Below are 17,451 nucleotides of genomic sequence, written 5' to 3' on the forward strand. Positions count from 1 at the left end.
CGATCTTATGTTTTCAGTTGTTTAGCTCCCCCAAATGAGGAAGATACCTAGAACCATGATTTCCTATGAATCTTTTTACTAGAATACTGTGATCCTTAGGCGAAATCATGTTCTAGGTATCTCTAATGCGCTCTGACATTCAAGATAGTCTCCATACTCCTGCCTGGCCAACAGAAATGTTTAAGATGAAGATTTTTCAGAACAAATAGAGACAGGTAAATAATTTTGTTTCAATGTGTACTATTGTTTGTAAACCAATCATGCTCATCGCCTTATTTTCCATTAGTAACATAGCAGCACCATGGGCGATCACACTACTAACAATGTGTTTGCCACATTTATTCCTTTAGGTTTCTCTGCTGTTTGAAGTCTCTGACTTGGCCGTTGCTTCACCTGCCACTGTGTCCCGTTGTGGAATGGTCTACAATGATCATACAAATTTGGGCTGGAAGCCGTATGTTCAGTCTTGGTTGGAACGTCGGCCTAAGGTATGCTTACCTAGTATGTCCGTTGCTCAACAGCAGATGTTGAAAATCTGAAGAGGGCCCAAGGCTCTGAAATTTCTCGGGCATGCTCAAGAGCTGAAGCGTCTTTAGGGTTGTCTAGGCACCATAATACAACAGTAGATTGCAAAAGTTCAAACCTCCTGTGTGGGCCTGCCTGAGGATGGCTACTCTGGTAAATTAGAGCACTAGGCTTGCAGTGTACAGGGTGGTGCAAGAGAGCTGTACTAAGAGTATGACTCTCTTATAGTACATGGCTATGCTGCATGGGATGGCTAATCTTCTTTACATGACTTCAAAGAGGAATGGAATTTGTAAAATATTAAGAACCTCATTTCCACCTTCCCTAAATTACACACATGCTAGGGGATTAAAGGGGCTGCTGCTTGCAGCTCAATAGTGGTAATTCCAATACATTGTTCTACTTGCTGCTGACCCCTTTCGGCCTTGTTTTACTGTTGAAGGTGACTTACCCAATCCATGAGCAGCTGTTTGCAGAGCAAAGTTTTAATTTAAATTATTAGGATCCAAAGTTCTCATTTTAACATTAGGCACTCTGGCTGGCCTGTTTTCTGTTTATGATGTAAAGTTTGATGAAACACTATTACCAGGAGAGAGTACTTTTTTATTGAGCAATAGACGGGAACGTCGGTCTGATCTTTTGGGGTAGTCATAAAGATATTGATTTTTTTCCTTGATTGGCCCTTTCTTTCCTTGATTGGCCCTCTCTTTCTATCCACAGGGAGAAGTAGAAACACTGCAGCGCCTCTTCGACAAGTTTGTTGAGAAAATCTTGCACTTTAAGAAGCATAACTGTGTAGAGTTGGTCCCTATCCCCGATAGCAGTGGAGTGATCTCCCTCTGCAAACTCTATGATGCCCTAGCAACGTTGGACAATGGAGTAAGTATGCTGTAAACAAGGTATACCAGTCTTAAGGAGCAACAACAGAGCATGAAGCAGAGTAGTGTATCTGGAGTACTATACAAATGGAACAATGGCCTTAAACTATATGCCTGGTAATGAGATTCATTGACTTGACATCATAGTAGCTCACATTACGCTTAGAGTACTGACTGGTGCCAATATCAGAAGTGGTGCCTTTGTTGAAGGTGCCAGTCTCAACCACCCTAGTCAGACTTTGATCATTGACCTTTTTCCTACAATGTGTCCTTCCAAATGGCTTTGCCTCATTTGACAGATCCTTGGGTGGTGCTTAGAATGCAAGAGTGACTTTCTCCTTGTCCATCCTGGTTCACACATAAGCTATGGTTACTAAAGTAATAGCAGATTTGCTATTCAAGGAGATGTGTAAGTATAACTGAAAGTACACTCAGGGTGTGACAGTGCTTGTTAATAGATAAAGGGCTTTATTTAGAGTTTGATAGACAGGATACTCCTCCACAGATGTAACGGGCATCTCTATGCCATACTGCAAGTGCTTTCTTGTAATTTGACGTATGGCTATCTACCATGATTTGACAGCGTATGGTGTCTGCTACTCTAAATAAGGTCCAATGTTCTTGCTAAGCTGTACAGACTGATGTGTTAGGGATTAAAAGATTATTTGTGATACACACTGAGTGATGTGTTATGATTAAAGAGGAACAGCTTTCTTTGTCGTTTGGAAGGGTTTGTGAGTGCTAGAGCCATTATGTTTGAGGTACGGTTAGTGTTTATGCAATGGAATAGCTGTTGCCCTTTATGGGATGTGTGGATGGACGGACTCAGCGCTATACTGTGGTATCAAAATTGAAGTTGTGAACACACACATTACATTTATATTGGGGCAATCCATTGTGCTTTATAGACCTTTGTTATTTTTCTTGAATTCGGGTAACTCACAACCACATTTCAACTTAAGAAACAATATCACTAAATTTATTAGAAAATTATAGTGAAAAACAACCTCAGCAGTGCTGGTTATTTTATAGATTGCTTTGTTATGTCAGTGCTGGATGCCATGTTTTTGGTAACTGTGCTTAATAAGGGCATGAGCCCTTTGCATTATAGAGTATGTGGTTGACGCTTTTTCAAGTGAGTGCTGTTTTCTATAGCCATGCTTGCTGAACTATCAAGGGCTGTGTGATGTACATAGTTTTGTTTTAAGTAAGTAGTATTTTACATATAAATTTGCTTTCTCTGAGGTGTGAATTGTTATCCTAACCCACAATGGAGTGAGCACTGAGTTCAATAAGGGTTTGACTGCTGCATTGTATACAGTGTTGTGTTAATAAATGATGGAGTGTGTGCTGTGTTTGACATGGACATGCTTGATGTGAGGTAGAAAACTTGTACAAGGGTAGAGTAAGTGTTAACTTTGATAACATGTTTTCATTAATGTGTGGAACATTATCACAACATAGTGCAACAACCACTGCATTTGAGTTGACATGCTTGCTGTATGGCATAAATTGATGGGTTAGCAAAGGATGGACTGGGTGCTTTCTTTGATTTCAGGATGTTTTTGTGCGATATGGAGTGTTGTCTCAAACCATGTATTGGAATATGTTTTTATATGACATGGTTGTGCTTTCTGTTTGGTGATGATTGTTGTGATAGTGCATGGATTGAGTACTGCCTTTTTGGAGGAACATTCTATGCTGTATGGTATGGTGTGCCCTGTTAACATATTTAAGTGAGGGTTATATTTAAGTAGAGCATGTTTGGGGCATGGTAAAGGTTGTGTTAACACTGGGTAAAATGAGTGTTGTCTTTGTTTTGGACATGTTTGCTCTGTGGTATAGAGTGACACTGGATGGAATGAGTGTTGTTTGCCAGAGACATGTGCGATCTGAAGTATGGAATTGTGTGTTAAAGGCAGAGGCATGTGGGTGTGATTGCTACGCGACATGGAGTATCATATTACACTATATAGGAAATGGTGTGTTTAGATATCAATGTGTTAGCTGTATGGTATAGGGTTTTAAAAAGGGTAAACTAACTGCTGTCTTCGGTTTGAATGTACTCTACGGGAAATGGAGTGTTGTTTTATCACAGTCTTTGGTTAGTGATGTATTTGATATGACTGTGTTTGATCTGTGGTGTAGATTGTTGGGTTAATACTTAAGGAGTAGGTATTGACTTTGGACGTGCTTTTTGTGGGGTATGGAGTGTCGCATCAATACACAATAGAGGGAGCACACTTCTTGAGGCAATCTTGCTTTCTATGTGGTATAGGGTTCTCTTTTAAACCAGGATGCCATAAGTGCTGTCTTTGATTTGAGCTTACTTTGTGAGACATGAATTGTGTTAGCACACAGTTGAACAAATATTTTAATTGTCATGAATGTGCTGATTGTGGGCCCCATTACGAGTTCCCCTTTAACTCTGGGGAGGCGCGGTGTTGGAGTAGGAGTAGGAGGACAGGGGGTTGGTAGGGGAATACTAGAGCCATGATCGACAAGTCCTGACAGTTTCACTTTATGAGTTAATTGAGTTTATTAGTTAAACTCCCTGGAACTGGGAGTATTCTGCTGGGTCCAACTTTGAGCAAGTGGTAAATGGGAGCCAAGGGCGCCAAGTAGGTTGCTGTGCAGGGACGGTGATGACACCACTTGGGGCAATTTGTAACAGGGCACTACATGATCTAGAATGTTGGGTTAACAATGATTGAAGTGAGTGTAGTTTGTGCTATGTTAATGGTTGTAGGGAGCTGAATTCTGGTTGCAGTGCCCCCACTTTTTGCCTGGGTTTTAGATGCAACTTTGATGGAAGTGCACTGAGTTCCTGCTAACCAGGTTGTAGGAGGCTGGCTCATTTTATGGTGTACACCTATGGTGTGGCACCCTATGCTGAGTCCAGGCAACCCTCAGTGATAATGAATAGGTGTCCAGATAGCAGAAGCTCTCTAGGGGAAGCTGAGGTGAGCAGCTAAAGCGTATCGATGAATGTAAAGCACTTGCAATATCACAGTACTCAGACAATAACTTAGTCACAAGGAAGAACCACACAAGTGTTGCAAAAATAAAGGATATTTTATTGCCGCAATACTACCAAACTACCATTGGTGTTGGTGTACCTCCCTTTCAAGATACTACATACAATTATACACACAAAATAACCAGCAAAAATAGCATAGAAATATACAGGGAATGTGAAAGTGGGACTTCAACCAAGGTAAGTGTGGCAGTTAGCTAGGGGCTGGGGCCAGTTAGAAACGTCAGAGGTAAGTACAGTAGGTGACCCCAGCAACTAGGAGTAAGTCAGTTACCCACCCAGTTGCACCATAGGCTAACAGAGAAAGTAGTGGTTGGAGTTTGTGGAATTCAGGACCCTTCCAAGCAGACCCCGTAGAAACCAGCAGGCAAAAGGATGGATGGAAAGTGCCCCTACCCCATAATACCCGGAAGACAGGAGTACCTACACCAGGAGCCCAGATGCAGAGGGGAGAAGGAATTCTCTCAGAAGACTGTAGATGCCTTGGATTATTCAGATGCTGTCAGGACCTGTGGGACAGGTTGGTGGAACCCAGGGATGGATTCCGGACGTTGAGGACCTGCAATGGAAGAGTACATAGTCCAGCACCCAAGGAGGTGCCCAGATGGCGCAGATGGCAATGCCCAACGTCCTAAAGATGAACTTCCTGCAAGTTGGTGAAGAAGTCCAGCTGCGGGGCTCAGGAGTCGATGAAGATCCCAGGAGTCACTTACGAGCTGTCCCTTGACAATCGCCAGATTGCAGGAGGGTCAGTGACTAGCCAGGTCACTAACAAGCACTGGTAAGTGCAAATTGAAGCAGAAGAGGAGTTTCCAGAATTGTGGGGACCAGCAAGGTTCAAGAGACTCTACCCAGGAGGGGGAGTCAGAGCTGGCCTTCAGCACACAGGAAGGCCAACAGAAGCCGGTGGAGCCCCCACAGGTGCCACACACAGGGAGTCACAAGGAAGCCTTACCAGAACAGCAAAACAGAAATCCCACTTCGCATGAGTTGCAGGACAGGAGCTGATCTTCGGTTTGCAGAGTTCTGGGGGCCGGGGCTTCTAAGAGTCACCAAGCCTTGGCAAATGCAACTGTTGCAGTGCACAGGTGAGCCAGTCCAGTGGCAGGAGTAAGGGCCTACAGTCTCCCAACTTGGATGGAAGACAAGCAGGACCTAGAGTAGGCCACAGACTCACCACCTGTGTTGTAGAATCTTTGTATGTCCAAAGACCGCAGACTCCACCAAACAGTCGACGATGCCTTGAGGTGCCTGCAGATGCAGGGGAGTGACTGCATCACTCCACAGGAGATTCCTTCTTGCTTCCTGGTGCAGAGTCCTTGTGACCCTGGAGGATGCACAGTCTTGGATGTTGCAGAATTCTTGCAGGATCCAGGGAAACAATGTTGCAGTGGGAGCCTTTCCACCAGAAGCAGACTTGTTCGGTTCCAGGTGAAGAACAGTAGCAGTTTCAGAGGCCAGGAGCAGAAGATGTCTTGCAGAGAGTTCCTTGTAGAGTCTTGCTTGACCAATCTGAGGTCCCACCTGTGAGGAAGCCTTTAAATAACTCTAAGAGGGGGTTGGTCAACCTCTACAGTGACCTACCTATCGGAGGGGGTCACGGACGTCACCTGCCTGGCCTAACTAACCAGATGCTTCCAGGGACCTCTTCACATCTTATTTTCAAGATGGCAGAATCAATGGCCAGCTGGTAGACCTCTGAGCCCCTCCCTAGGGGAGGGGCTAGACATGGGTGTTGGTCATTCCCCTGTCCTTTGTGTAGTTTTGCGCCAGAGTGGAAACCGGAGGTTCCTGAACTGGTGCATACCGGATTATGCAAGGAGTCAGGAGCAGTGGAGGCTGTCAGCTGGACCCCTTAAGGCTGCATAGGCAGAACTAGGGGATTACCTAGGGAACCACCAGACTACATGGTATCATGCAACTAACACTGGAATTTTGTAGCTTCATGATTCCAACATGTTTGATAGCAAACATGCCTGGTTTCGGAGTAGCTATTATGGACCAGTGTCCACTACATACCTTAAGATGGCTTCCCACACTTACAGAGTCCAGGAATTGGCCTGGTCTTTAGGGGTACCCTGCTCATGCAGTGTAACCCTCACACTTAGAGGTGTGCACCCTGCCCTTGGGCTGAAGGGCCTACCAGAGCCGTGACTTGTAGGGTCTAAGTGCAATGGTTGGTTTGACAGTGAAAGGATGCATGCACCCTTTCACGCAGGCAGCAGTAGCAGGCCTGCAGTCACAGTTTGCATGGGCATGGGTGGCATAATACCTGCTGCAGCCCATAGGGGACCCCTGGTGTACCAATGCCCTGGGTACCTAGGTACCACATACTAGAGACGTACATGGGTACACCAGTATGCCAATTGTGGGTATGAAAGTAACAAACAACTACATTTATGGGAGAGAGCACTCAGCATGGTGTACACCCTATACTGAGTCCAGGCCACCCTCAGTGATAGTGTTTGGGTGTCCAGATAGCAAAAGCTCTCTAGAGGTAGCTCTAGTGAGCAGCTCAAGCTTATCCAGGAAGAGTGTAAAGCACTTCAACACCACAATAGTCAGTCAGTAACTGTTCACACTAGGTGTTGCAAAGTATTCTTTATTACAACACTAAGGCTATGGTAACATTGGTATATCTACACACAAAATATACACTTCGCAACAAGTAGGAAAAGCATAGAAATATGTGGAGCCATATTGTGGGGGGACCCTAGACCAAGAAAGTGGTATAAGAATGGAGGTGCTCAACCAAGGTAAGTGTGTTAGAATCCCAGGGGCTGTGGAAGTAGTAAATTACCAAAGGTAAGTACTAAAAGTCCCACAGGTGCCCAGGTGCATATTTGAGACAGGTATCCCATAGGCTACCAAAAGACCATCGCAGTTGTATTTTTATGGATTGTGGATCCTTCCTACTGGACCCCGAGGAAACCATTTGTCACAAAGAAGGTTGGAGAGTTCCCCCACTTTTGGATACCCCGAATAACAGAGTACCTACAGCAGGGACCCCATGTGCAAAGGGGTGAAGTAATATCGTAACCCCTTGTTTGAAGTCAATTGAAGCCGTGGTTGTCCTGCTGCTGTCGCGACCGTGGACCAGGCCGGTGGAACCCAAAGGTTGACTTCATATGAGAAGAAACTGAAAGAGAAGGGTACAGTGTCCAGACCACTCGGAGATGCCTAGGTGGTGCAGGTGCAAAAACAACAGATGATGGACAGAATGCAGAGCAAATCAAGCATTTACCCCCAGTCACAGATCTGGGTTTAATCCATCAGTTTTTTTGCTTGCCATCCCATTCCAGTTTGGATCGAGCCATATACAAATCAGTCTTGACCCTGTTCCCCATGGGAATAGTCCAGCCCGAACTGCCAGGCCAGGTCTTCCCTGGACCAGACACCAGCATCCTGGAACAGGTTTCAGGGTATCACCCTTCATCAGCCAGGCTAACTTGAATCTGGTGGCATAGCTAGCCCGGGACCCACGTCTGGGCATATCCTTCCCACTTGGGGCAACAAATGCAAAAACAACAGGTGATGGATAGAATGTAGAGCAAATCAAGCATTCACCCCCAGTGGTGCCGGTGGGCAATGCCCACCCTCTTGGAGGTAAGGTTCCTGCAGGACAGTGAAGGAAATAAAGGAAGATGTCCAGCTGCAGACTCCAGGGGGCTGCAGGAGATCCTTGAAGTTGCCCACAAGCTGTCCCATGTTGGTCGCCGGATTACAGGAGGGTCAGTGGCCAGTAGGACATCCAACAAGCCTTGGCAAATGCAAATAGATGCTTCAAGAAAGATTGTAGGTTTTTAAGGACTAGCAAGTTCCTAGTGACTCGAACCTTGGAGGAGAGTTAGGGCATGCCTTCAGCAGGAAGGAAAGCCAGCTGGAGATGGAGGAGCCCCCATGAGTGACTCACTATCAGCAGACACAGGGAGACACAGAGCTGCAGCACAACAAAACAGAAGTCCCACGTCGCAGGAGCTGCAGAGTGGAAGCTCATCTTGAAGTTCTGGAGTGTTGGAGGCTGGGGGTTCTTGGAGGGGTTCTTGGAACTCGAAGGTCTCTTGATGGAACAGCCAATAAGTCTTAAGAAGAGCAACAGTTGCGGTGCACAGGGGGTTCCGTTCCAGTGGTTGCAGCAAGGGTCCACAGTCTCCCATGCAACAGCAGGATCCAACCAGCCTGTAATTTTTATCTTGAGGTGCCTGCGGATGCAGGGGAGTGACTCCTTCACTCCAAGGGAGATCCCTTCTTGCTTCTTGGAAGCAGGCAGAGTCCTTGTGACCCTGGAGGATGCACAGTCACGGATGTTGCAGAAATCTTGCAGGAGCTGGAGAAACAATGTGGCAGTGGGAGCCGTCCCAACTAGATACAGTCTTGCATCAGTTCCAAAAGCAGACCAGCACCGGTTCTGGAGGCCAGCAGAAGATGCCTTGCAGAGAGTTCCTTGAAGAACCATGGTCAATGAATTTGAGGACCCACCCTCGGGTGAGCCCTTAAGTAACCCTAAAGCAGGGTTGGTCACTCTCTGTAGTGACCCACCTATCAGAGGGGGTCAGAGATGTCATCTACCTGCCCAGACCAGTCAGATACATCCAGGGGCCTCTGCCTACCTTGTTGCCAAGATGGCAGAATCAACCAGCCACCTGGCAGACCTCGCTACGAGAGGAGCTAGACATGGGGGTGGTCCTTCCGCTGTCCTTTATTTAGTTTCATGCCAGGGCAGGAACCAGGTGTTCCTGAACTAGTGCAAAATGGATTATGCAAGGCGGGCACCAAATGCTCCCTTCAAAGCAGTCTGGTGGCGCTCAGAGGCCACCCCACCCCAGCCCAGAGACACCTGTTTCAAAGGCAGAGGTGATCACACCTCACCCTTGCAGAAAATCCTTTGTTCTGCCTTCCCCTGCTTATGTTAGGCTCATCAACAGGAGGGCAGAACTGTGTCTGGGGTTGGCAGTAGCGTGGGCTGGCAGTTCACTAGCAACCAAATTTAGAGTAGAGAGCACAAACACTGGGGTCATAATTAGCAGGATCCCAGTGTACTAGAGTCTGAACACACTGACACCAGGCAAAAAGGTGGGGGGTACTACAACCAGAACCCAGCTTCCTACAGTACCCCTGGTACCTAGTGTAGGAAAGCCCACTCTTTCTGGCATCGTTACCCCCACTTTTTGCCTGATGTCAGTGAGCTTAGACTGTTTTCACTGGGATCCTGCTAACCAGGAACCCAGTGATTGTGCTCTTTCCTCCAAATGTGGTTGTTGGTTAACGTTTACACAACACAATTGGCATACTAGTTGTTGGAAAATGGGTTATTGGTAAGGGCAGGTAAGTACCTACACTTAGCAATAGGCCACTAACCTCCACTTAGGTCCAGTTAGGTCTCAGTAAATTAATCCCAGCTCAGCCCTTGGTAGCTTGGCAACGAGCGACAAGGCTTAACTTAGGAGTCAGAGTGTAAAGCATTCAAATATCACAAAACAGTAATTAAATAAAACACAGGAAACAGTTTAAAAATCCAGAACCAATTGATTAAAATAGATTATATTTTTATCTTCAAAATGACACAAAAACGAATAAAATTGGATAAGGGGAACCGGAGATATGCATTTTAAAAGAATTATTGTTTTCTTGCGCCTAGAAACAAAAAGCGCCAATCTGGTCATCTGGTTGCACCTCGACTGGGGCAAAGTCAAAGTTTAAGGCCGACCACAATGGAGCCCAGCTCGGCTACAGCCCGCGGGAGGCCCCGGTCGAAAGTTTACCTTCGGACTTAGTCGTTTTTCTGAAGATTTTCTTCAGCGGGATGAACCTGCCAGTCCAATCCGACCTCCTTGAACTCTTCTCCGGATACTCGTCACGGGAGCCCTCGGTGGAGATTTTTACCTTCGGACTTAGTCATTTTTTCGAGGTGAAAATCCTTCGACCGGGGTAAACCTGGATCTTGATCCGACGTCTTTGGAGCCCTCCTCGGATAGGCTGGCTGGGAGGTCCCGGTCAACTTTCTACGTTCGGACGTTGGTGTCTTTTTTGGAGATTTTCTTCATCGGGACGAACCTGCAAATCAGGCCAGGTCGCGGTTGAGGCAAGCTGGCTAGAGTTGCCGCCGCGTGTCGGTCCCTTTATGGAGCTTTTTTTCAAAAGTTCTCCAAACTTCTGGATCTTCTCCCAGATGTTCCTTTAAGGTTCTTTTGGGGTCCACAGCTCACCCCAAGGTTCCAGAAGCTCTGAGATGATCCTTGGGGGTGTGGACTACAACTCCCAGAATGCACCTTGCGCAAACTCCTTTTTAGCTACTGGACAGTGGTTAGCTGGTTGGTTTCTTCAGGAATTGGTGCAGGGGACTCTGGTTAGCAATTTTTCACCTGTAGCAAACAGGGAGTCCCTCCTTGAACCAGTTGAAGCCAGGCAAAGTCCTTCTTGTGGTGAAGCCCAAGTGTGCAGCTGGTGCAGTCCTTCAGAGTGCAGGGTTCAGGTGCAGGCCAGGGGTCCAGCAGGGCAGTCCTTCTTCTCCTGTAGTTCTTCCTTGTTGGACTCTGATGGGGATCTGAGGTGTGGGTGCAGGTCTGACAGTTTTATCTTTGCTCCTGGGTGAAAAACAGGGGGGGGCTGGTTCTCCAATTAGATGCAGGGTTCTTCCTCCTGTGATGATCACTTCCTGGGAAGTGTGGCAAAATTCAATCCCAGGAGGCAACATTCCTCAAAAATCCGTCATGGCTGAAAGTGATTTTTGGAGGTTACATCTGGCTGAGCCCACCCACTGGTGTGGCTAAAAATCCTAAACACACCCCTCTTCTGCCCTCTCCTAATCTAATCAAGGGGGCACCTAACTCTCTGGGTTTGCAGGATGTGGGGGTGTTGCTGGGCTGCTCCAAGTGTCCTTCTCTGCCTTTGAAGACCAGTTTGGCAGCCCTCCCCCTTCCTGCCTCACCATCTGCTGAGGGGAGATCTCCTCCCACAGACACATCTCTTTCTGTAAAGCCAGGCCACTTCACACCTCATCAGGGCAGCCTGGCCAGGCTGCCAGAGGCTGGCCAATCGGCGCACAGCAGCAAAAACACTACAGGGCTGAAGTTGGCAACTTTTTAGGTAAAGTTTAAAATTCTTTACCTGAACAAGTTATATTAAATCCAACAACTGGAAATTGTGGGATTTATTATACCAATTAATTTGATACCAAACTCTTGGTATCTGTCATTTAAGGGGACTTTTCAAGTTATATTAAATCCAACAACTGGAAATTGTGGGATTTATTATACCAATTAATTTGATACCAAACTCTTGGTATCTGTCATTTAAGGGGACTTTTAAAATTAAAGTCTCCCCATTCTAGCCCATGGAGGCCATTCACTACAATGAGGGAAAAACAAATTTGGCTGTTTTACCTCACCAGGGCTTATACAACTATTTTATAAGGTCCCTGCTTATAGTTACATGGCACCCAGCCCTAGGGGCACATAGGGCACACCTTAGGGGTGACTTATATGTAAAAATAAGGAAGTTTAAGACTTTGGAACTACTTTTAATTCCAAAGTAGAATTTGCATGTAACGTTAATTTAAAAGCCGCCAGCAAGACAGGTCTGCCTTTAAAATGACACTGGACACCTCAGTAGTGCATCTATGGGGGGACTACCTATGCTGGGGTCCCTAAACCTCCATGCCCTACCATATACTAAGGACTTAGAGGTAGGTTAATTTTGCCAATTATAATTAGCCTAATTTGCATATCAACTTTACACAGAGCACTGGCCCTGGGACTGGAAAGCAGTACCCAGGGCACAGCCAAGAGTCAGTAACCACCAGTACCTGTCCAAAAAGTGTGGGGGTGACCAGGGCAAAAAGGAGGACTTTCCTACACTGGTGCACCCATGCAAGTCCCTAGTGTATGGTACCTAGGTACCCAGGGCATTGGTACACCAGGGGTCTCCCATGGGCAGCAGCATGTATTATGCACCCAGGGGAGCCCATGCACACTGTGCCTGCAGGCCTGCCATTGCAGCCTGCGTGAAATGGTGCATGCATCTTTCACTTAAGACATAAGGCTTGCCTTATATCTCTGTCACTGCACTTATACACTGTAATTCACCTCTCTGGTAGGCCCTTCAGCCCAAGGACAGGGTGCATGCCCCTAAGTGTGAGGGTACCCTACATGAGCAGGGTACTCCTACAAACCCCAGGCTCCATTCCCTGAGCTTTGTAAGTGTGGGGAAGCTACCTTAAGCTGTGTAGTGAACACTGGTCAGCATGAGTGGTCCAACTAAATAATAGCTTCTCTGAACCTAGGCAAGTTTGATATCAAACATTTTGGAATCACGCAACTACACTGATTCCAGTGCTAGTTGCATAATTCCTGACTGCTTCTCCTGGCTCTCCTGTCTTCTGAGGGTCAGCCCAGACTCCCCTTCAAGGGTCGAGTCCCCAGGACCTTGCTGGTCCTTTTCACCTCTGCAAATCTCCAACAGCTCCAGTTGCATTTGCTTGTGCTTGTTGATGGTCCTCCTGACCACTGATCCATCTGCAATCTCTCTACCGACAAGGGACAGCTCCTAGGTGACTTCAGGGACTCCTCTGCAGCTCCTGGGCTGTGCAGCTGGACTTCCTACATCACCGTCGACCCGTGTCTTCACCCACAAAAGAGTGGGCATTGCCCCCTGCCCCACCTGGACACTCCTGCGTGGACTGGACTCTGTCCCCTTCTTTTGCAGGTCTTCCTCATCCAGAATCCACCATTGGGTTCCACCGGCCTGGTCCTGCTTTTGTAATATTCATTTACAAATCCCTTTGTTAGCCTTTGGGACGACCAGGTAACTTAATTCTCCTCTCCTGGTCACTGGGGATTGTCTAGATACTTACCTCTTGGGATTCCACTCTCCCAGTCCTTGGCTAACTACTCCATTTCCTCTAGTGGGGGACCCATTCTCGCATTCCACTTTTTTAGTATAAGATTTGTCTCCCCCCCCCTTGTTGGGCCCCCGCTATATGCCATTTCTCAATACTTACCTGTGTATATTTTGTGTGTACTTAGCTCCAGAAGTGGATTTACCTATAATAATCTAGTTTGGTGTACCTTTATTTTTGCAACACTGTGTGGTTGCTTTCATGTGTGATAAGTTACTTTGTGACTACTGTGGTATTGCAAGTGCTTCACACTCCTCCTAGATAAGTCTTGGCCGCTCACGACAGCTACCACTAGAGAGCCCTGGTCATATAGACACTGTAACACAATCTAATAAGAGTTGCCAAGACCCAGTATAAGGTGTAACACCAATGGTGTCCACCACACACAGAGCCAGCCTCCTATACCTAGAGCATGGATACTAAAGCAGGCCCCTCAGAGCTGCAGAACAACTTGTGCCTCTCTAGGGGACCCAGCACCAACCTTACGCTGACTGCCATTGCAGGCTGAGTGACAAGGTACTCCCCAAATTGAAAACTCGACATGGCACCCGCTTGTGCGCCATGTCCCCTGAAAACACTGCTTGTAATACCCGTTGGTCGCCCCTACAGTAGGCCTTCAGCCCTGAGGTAGGGTGCATTATATTACAAAGGGGGGCATAAGGCTTGAGCACATATGCCACTACTATGTCTTTGTTGGTTCTTAGACATAGTAATTGAACAGGGAAGCCATTTTGAATACATCTGATTGACAGTGGTCATTACGAGTTCCCCAGCTACATGATGGCTTCTCTGAACATAAGGATGTTTGGAATAAATCTTCAGAGGATTTTCTTTTCTTTTCTTTAGGTGAACCCAGCAGATGTTGAAAACTATTCCCGAATGATAGAACTCTGGTTCCTTTTTTGTTTCGTCTGGTCTGTGTGTGCTGCCGTAGATGAGGAAGGGCGCAAGAGAATCGATAACTACCTGCGAGAAGTGGAGAGCTCTTTCCCTAACAAGGTATCCATTCGATATACAATTTCTTAATGAATAAATATTCTGAGAGGTTTTGCATTAGTTTGATAGCATATCCAGTGGGGCGCTTATGTTAAAAAATTTGAAAATAGTGTTTAATTTTATGAGCAGGATGTCAAACCCTGGAAGCAGTAAGAACAATAATGCTCTTTGTCAGAAATTTCTGTATTAACACCCATCCCAGTGGATCACTCTCTGTGTTATGTCCTATTCACAGAGTTACACAGTTGGCTATATTTCTCCAGTATTGGATCTTTCATAAATTCACATGCTTGAATCATCCCCATCGTCGAGGTGGGAGCCTCACGTTAACCTTAAATATAAATAGCAGTAAGTGTGTCACACTAGGCCTCAATGGCCCAAATAGGCACTGTTATAGCCTATCCATGTTCTTTTATAAGAAAAAAAGAACCAAACCAATCAAGCGCCAGCACCCCCTAGAACACTCCCCACAGAGGCTGTTTCCTTCAGATTTTCTACCGCAAGTCATGTGAAGGGAGTCTCCTTGAGCTCTGCTCAGTTTCTTTTCTCACAGAACAGTTTTCTCTCAGAGAATTTGGATTTCCAGTGGACAGGATGTCCCAGCAAGCAAAGAAAAGACTTTTCAGAGATCGTGTCAGTTGTGGGAGAAAAATACTTCATATTGATGACCCCCACAAGAAGTGCATATCCTGCCTACATTCAGACAATAGGGTGGCACCTTCAGTCATAAAACCCTGAAAGACAGGGAGGGTAGACTTTTGTTATGGCTCCAAAAGCAGAAAGCCATGGAATACCCTTCTTCTGAAGAGGGTGAAACCTCCTTGCAGACTTCTCAGTCCTTAAAAATGCCTAAAGGTGAAGAGAACCTTTCGACAGAACCTCCAAAGATTTTTTTTTTTTTTTTAATCTAAACACCTTTCTCTGGAAAAACAGAAAGGCCAAGGTAGCTCTGATCATAATTATCAGACACCAGGGTTAAGCCCTTAAAAAAGGTTCACTCAGAGCCTACAACACCTTTCGGGGAAAAAAGCACCTTCCAAAAAGTGCTTCTCTCTCACCGAAGAAAAAAACAGGAAAATATTTTACAGATTCTGACAGAAAAGGCTCGTCGACCACATCTACAGTAACGATGACAGCGATAACGTCGACATTCACCACGGCAGTGCCCCCTATGATACGTCGTCGCCGCTTTCTTCGACGACTATCCTCAAATCTACAATATACAGAAGGGAACCGTTGACAACGAGGATATCGTCGACGAGAGACAAGCCAATAAGAATTCCCTGGTCATCAGATCCATCAACGAGACATGAAGCGAAGATTTCGTCGATGAGGGAACCGTCGACGACGCAACCATTCACAGTATCCTCATCGACTGCAGCCTCGTCAACGACACAACCGTGGATTACGGACACAGCAGGGGCTACGTCTACAAATGATTTCACCATGTACATTTCGGGAACAGCAAAGTTCCTTCCTCTCTCTTTAATAACGGTAGGAAAGAAGACATCTCCATTCCTACCAATGCATACCTCCCCAAGCAAGGTGTTACGTATCCTCCTCAACACTTATTAGATGATGACGATGATGAACTCTCCCAGGATGATGGAATGTTTGGAGTGGCCAACAGTCCGTCACAGCTTAACGTCAAATGTCAAGACCTGGATGACTATGGTGATGATCAGTATCAGGACACCTATTCCTCAGCCAGGGTCCAACTGGATCAGTGGTATTCTACAGATGGAAACATAGACACCTCGGTCCCTGTACCAAGGTCTTTGGTGACAGACCTCCAGAGTATGTTGCAGGACCATTACAGAAGGTTTCCGCCCTCACTACCAGCAACTCCGATCATGCAGCAGCATAACTTGCAACAGGGACTGCGCACTCCTCTACAAAGCTATCCAGGAACACCACCCAGAATGGATACGAACATCTCTTTTGTACAGCCACCTCAGGAGAACCCTCAATCCACAGACGAAGATAGAGAAGAGGGAGAAATACCTAAAACCACTCCTAGTGAGTGGGATGAATACCTGATTCCTACGCCATCATCACCGGTGGCAGGACCGGTGGATTCACCCCCAGAGGACATAGGGGGATTCCATGATTTGATGGACAGAGTGGCTAAACATTTTGAACTGCCCATTCTTTCTAGGGAAACTGATTGATTGTTTCTTATATGACTTTAAGGAACCAACGAAAAAGTCAGTCAGAGCTATCCCTATAGTAGACTTCATATGGCAGGAAGGATTGAAGGCAATGAGAAATCCAGCTACAATACCTTCCCAAATCCCGTGATTGGAGAAAAAGTATAAAGCCCCAGGTGATGCTCCAGCTTGTTTAATTACACAACTAAAGCCAGATTCTGTGTTATCTCAAGCGGCACAAAGCTGTTCAAAAAATCCTTCCACACCAATAACATCCCTGCCAGATAGAGAAGGACGCCAACTGGACAACATAGGAAAAAGGTTCTCTTCAATAGCAGCAATAAGAGTCAAGGCTGCCAACTCGTTAGCCATTTTCGGCAGATATGATCGCCAAATGTGGGCATACATGTCCTCTTACGTTGAGCTCTTGCCCGAGGATGCTAAACTAGAGGCAAAGAGGGTGTTGCAGGAAGGAGAGCAGATCGCAGCTGAAGTGATCGATTGTGCAATTGATATCTCACTAACGGGATTCAGACAAATGGCAGGGGCAGCGGTCTTGCAAAGACAGGGCTGGCTAAAGTCTACTTCTTTTGGGCCGGTGGTTCAAAGTAGGATACTTGACTTGGCATATGATGAGGAAAGTCTCTTCCGCAAACATGTGGATGACATGTTTAAGTCCATAAAGGCGGATACGGACACGGCCAGATCCCTGGGTACATTGTAGTACAAAAAGCAACCATTTCAGGAAGCAAGAGGAAGAGGAACTTACTTACCTTTCGTGGTGGTTTTCAAGCATATAGACCACAATAGTAAACAGCTCAGACAGGTGTTCAACAGCAATATGGACAACACCAGCAGCAATATCGGGCACCACCTACAGCTGCCTATAGACATCCCACGAAGGGAAGATCTGCTACCCGTGGCAGAGACACAGGTAGAAAACAATGACTGGACATTAATGCCAACTAC

General features: G+C 46.3%; 1 protein-coding gene across 1 annotated transcript in view; it reads left to right on the forward strand.

Annotated features, from left to right (window-relative positions):
* The window catches only part of DNAH2 (dynein axonemal heavy chain 2), a 1,666,550-nt gene that overhangs the window by 988,197 nt on the left and 660,902 nt on the right, over nt 1–17,451 (forward strand). Inside the window, exons 45-47 of the mRNA XM_069218683.1 lie at nt 351–488; nt 1,246–1,404; nt 14,183–14,335. Coding sequence (XP_069074784.1) covers nt 351–488; nt 1,246–1,404; nt 14,183–14,335 — 450 coding nt within the window. The remainder of the gene's footprint in view (nt 1–350; nt 489–1,245; nt 1,405–14,182; nt 14,336–17,451) is intronic.

The sequence above is a fragment of the Pleurodeles waltl genome, chromosome 12 (assembly GCF_031143425.1).
Source record: "Pleurodeles waltl isolate 20211129_DDA chromosome 12, aPleWal1.hap1.20221129, whole genome shotgun sequence".
Taxonomy (NCBI): domain Eukaryota; kingdom Metazoa; phylum Chordata; class Amphibia; order Caudata; family Salamandridae; genus Pleurodeles; species Pleurodeles waltl.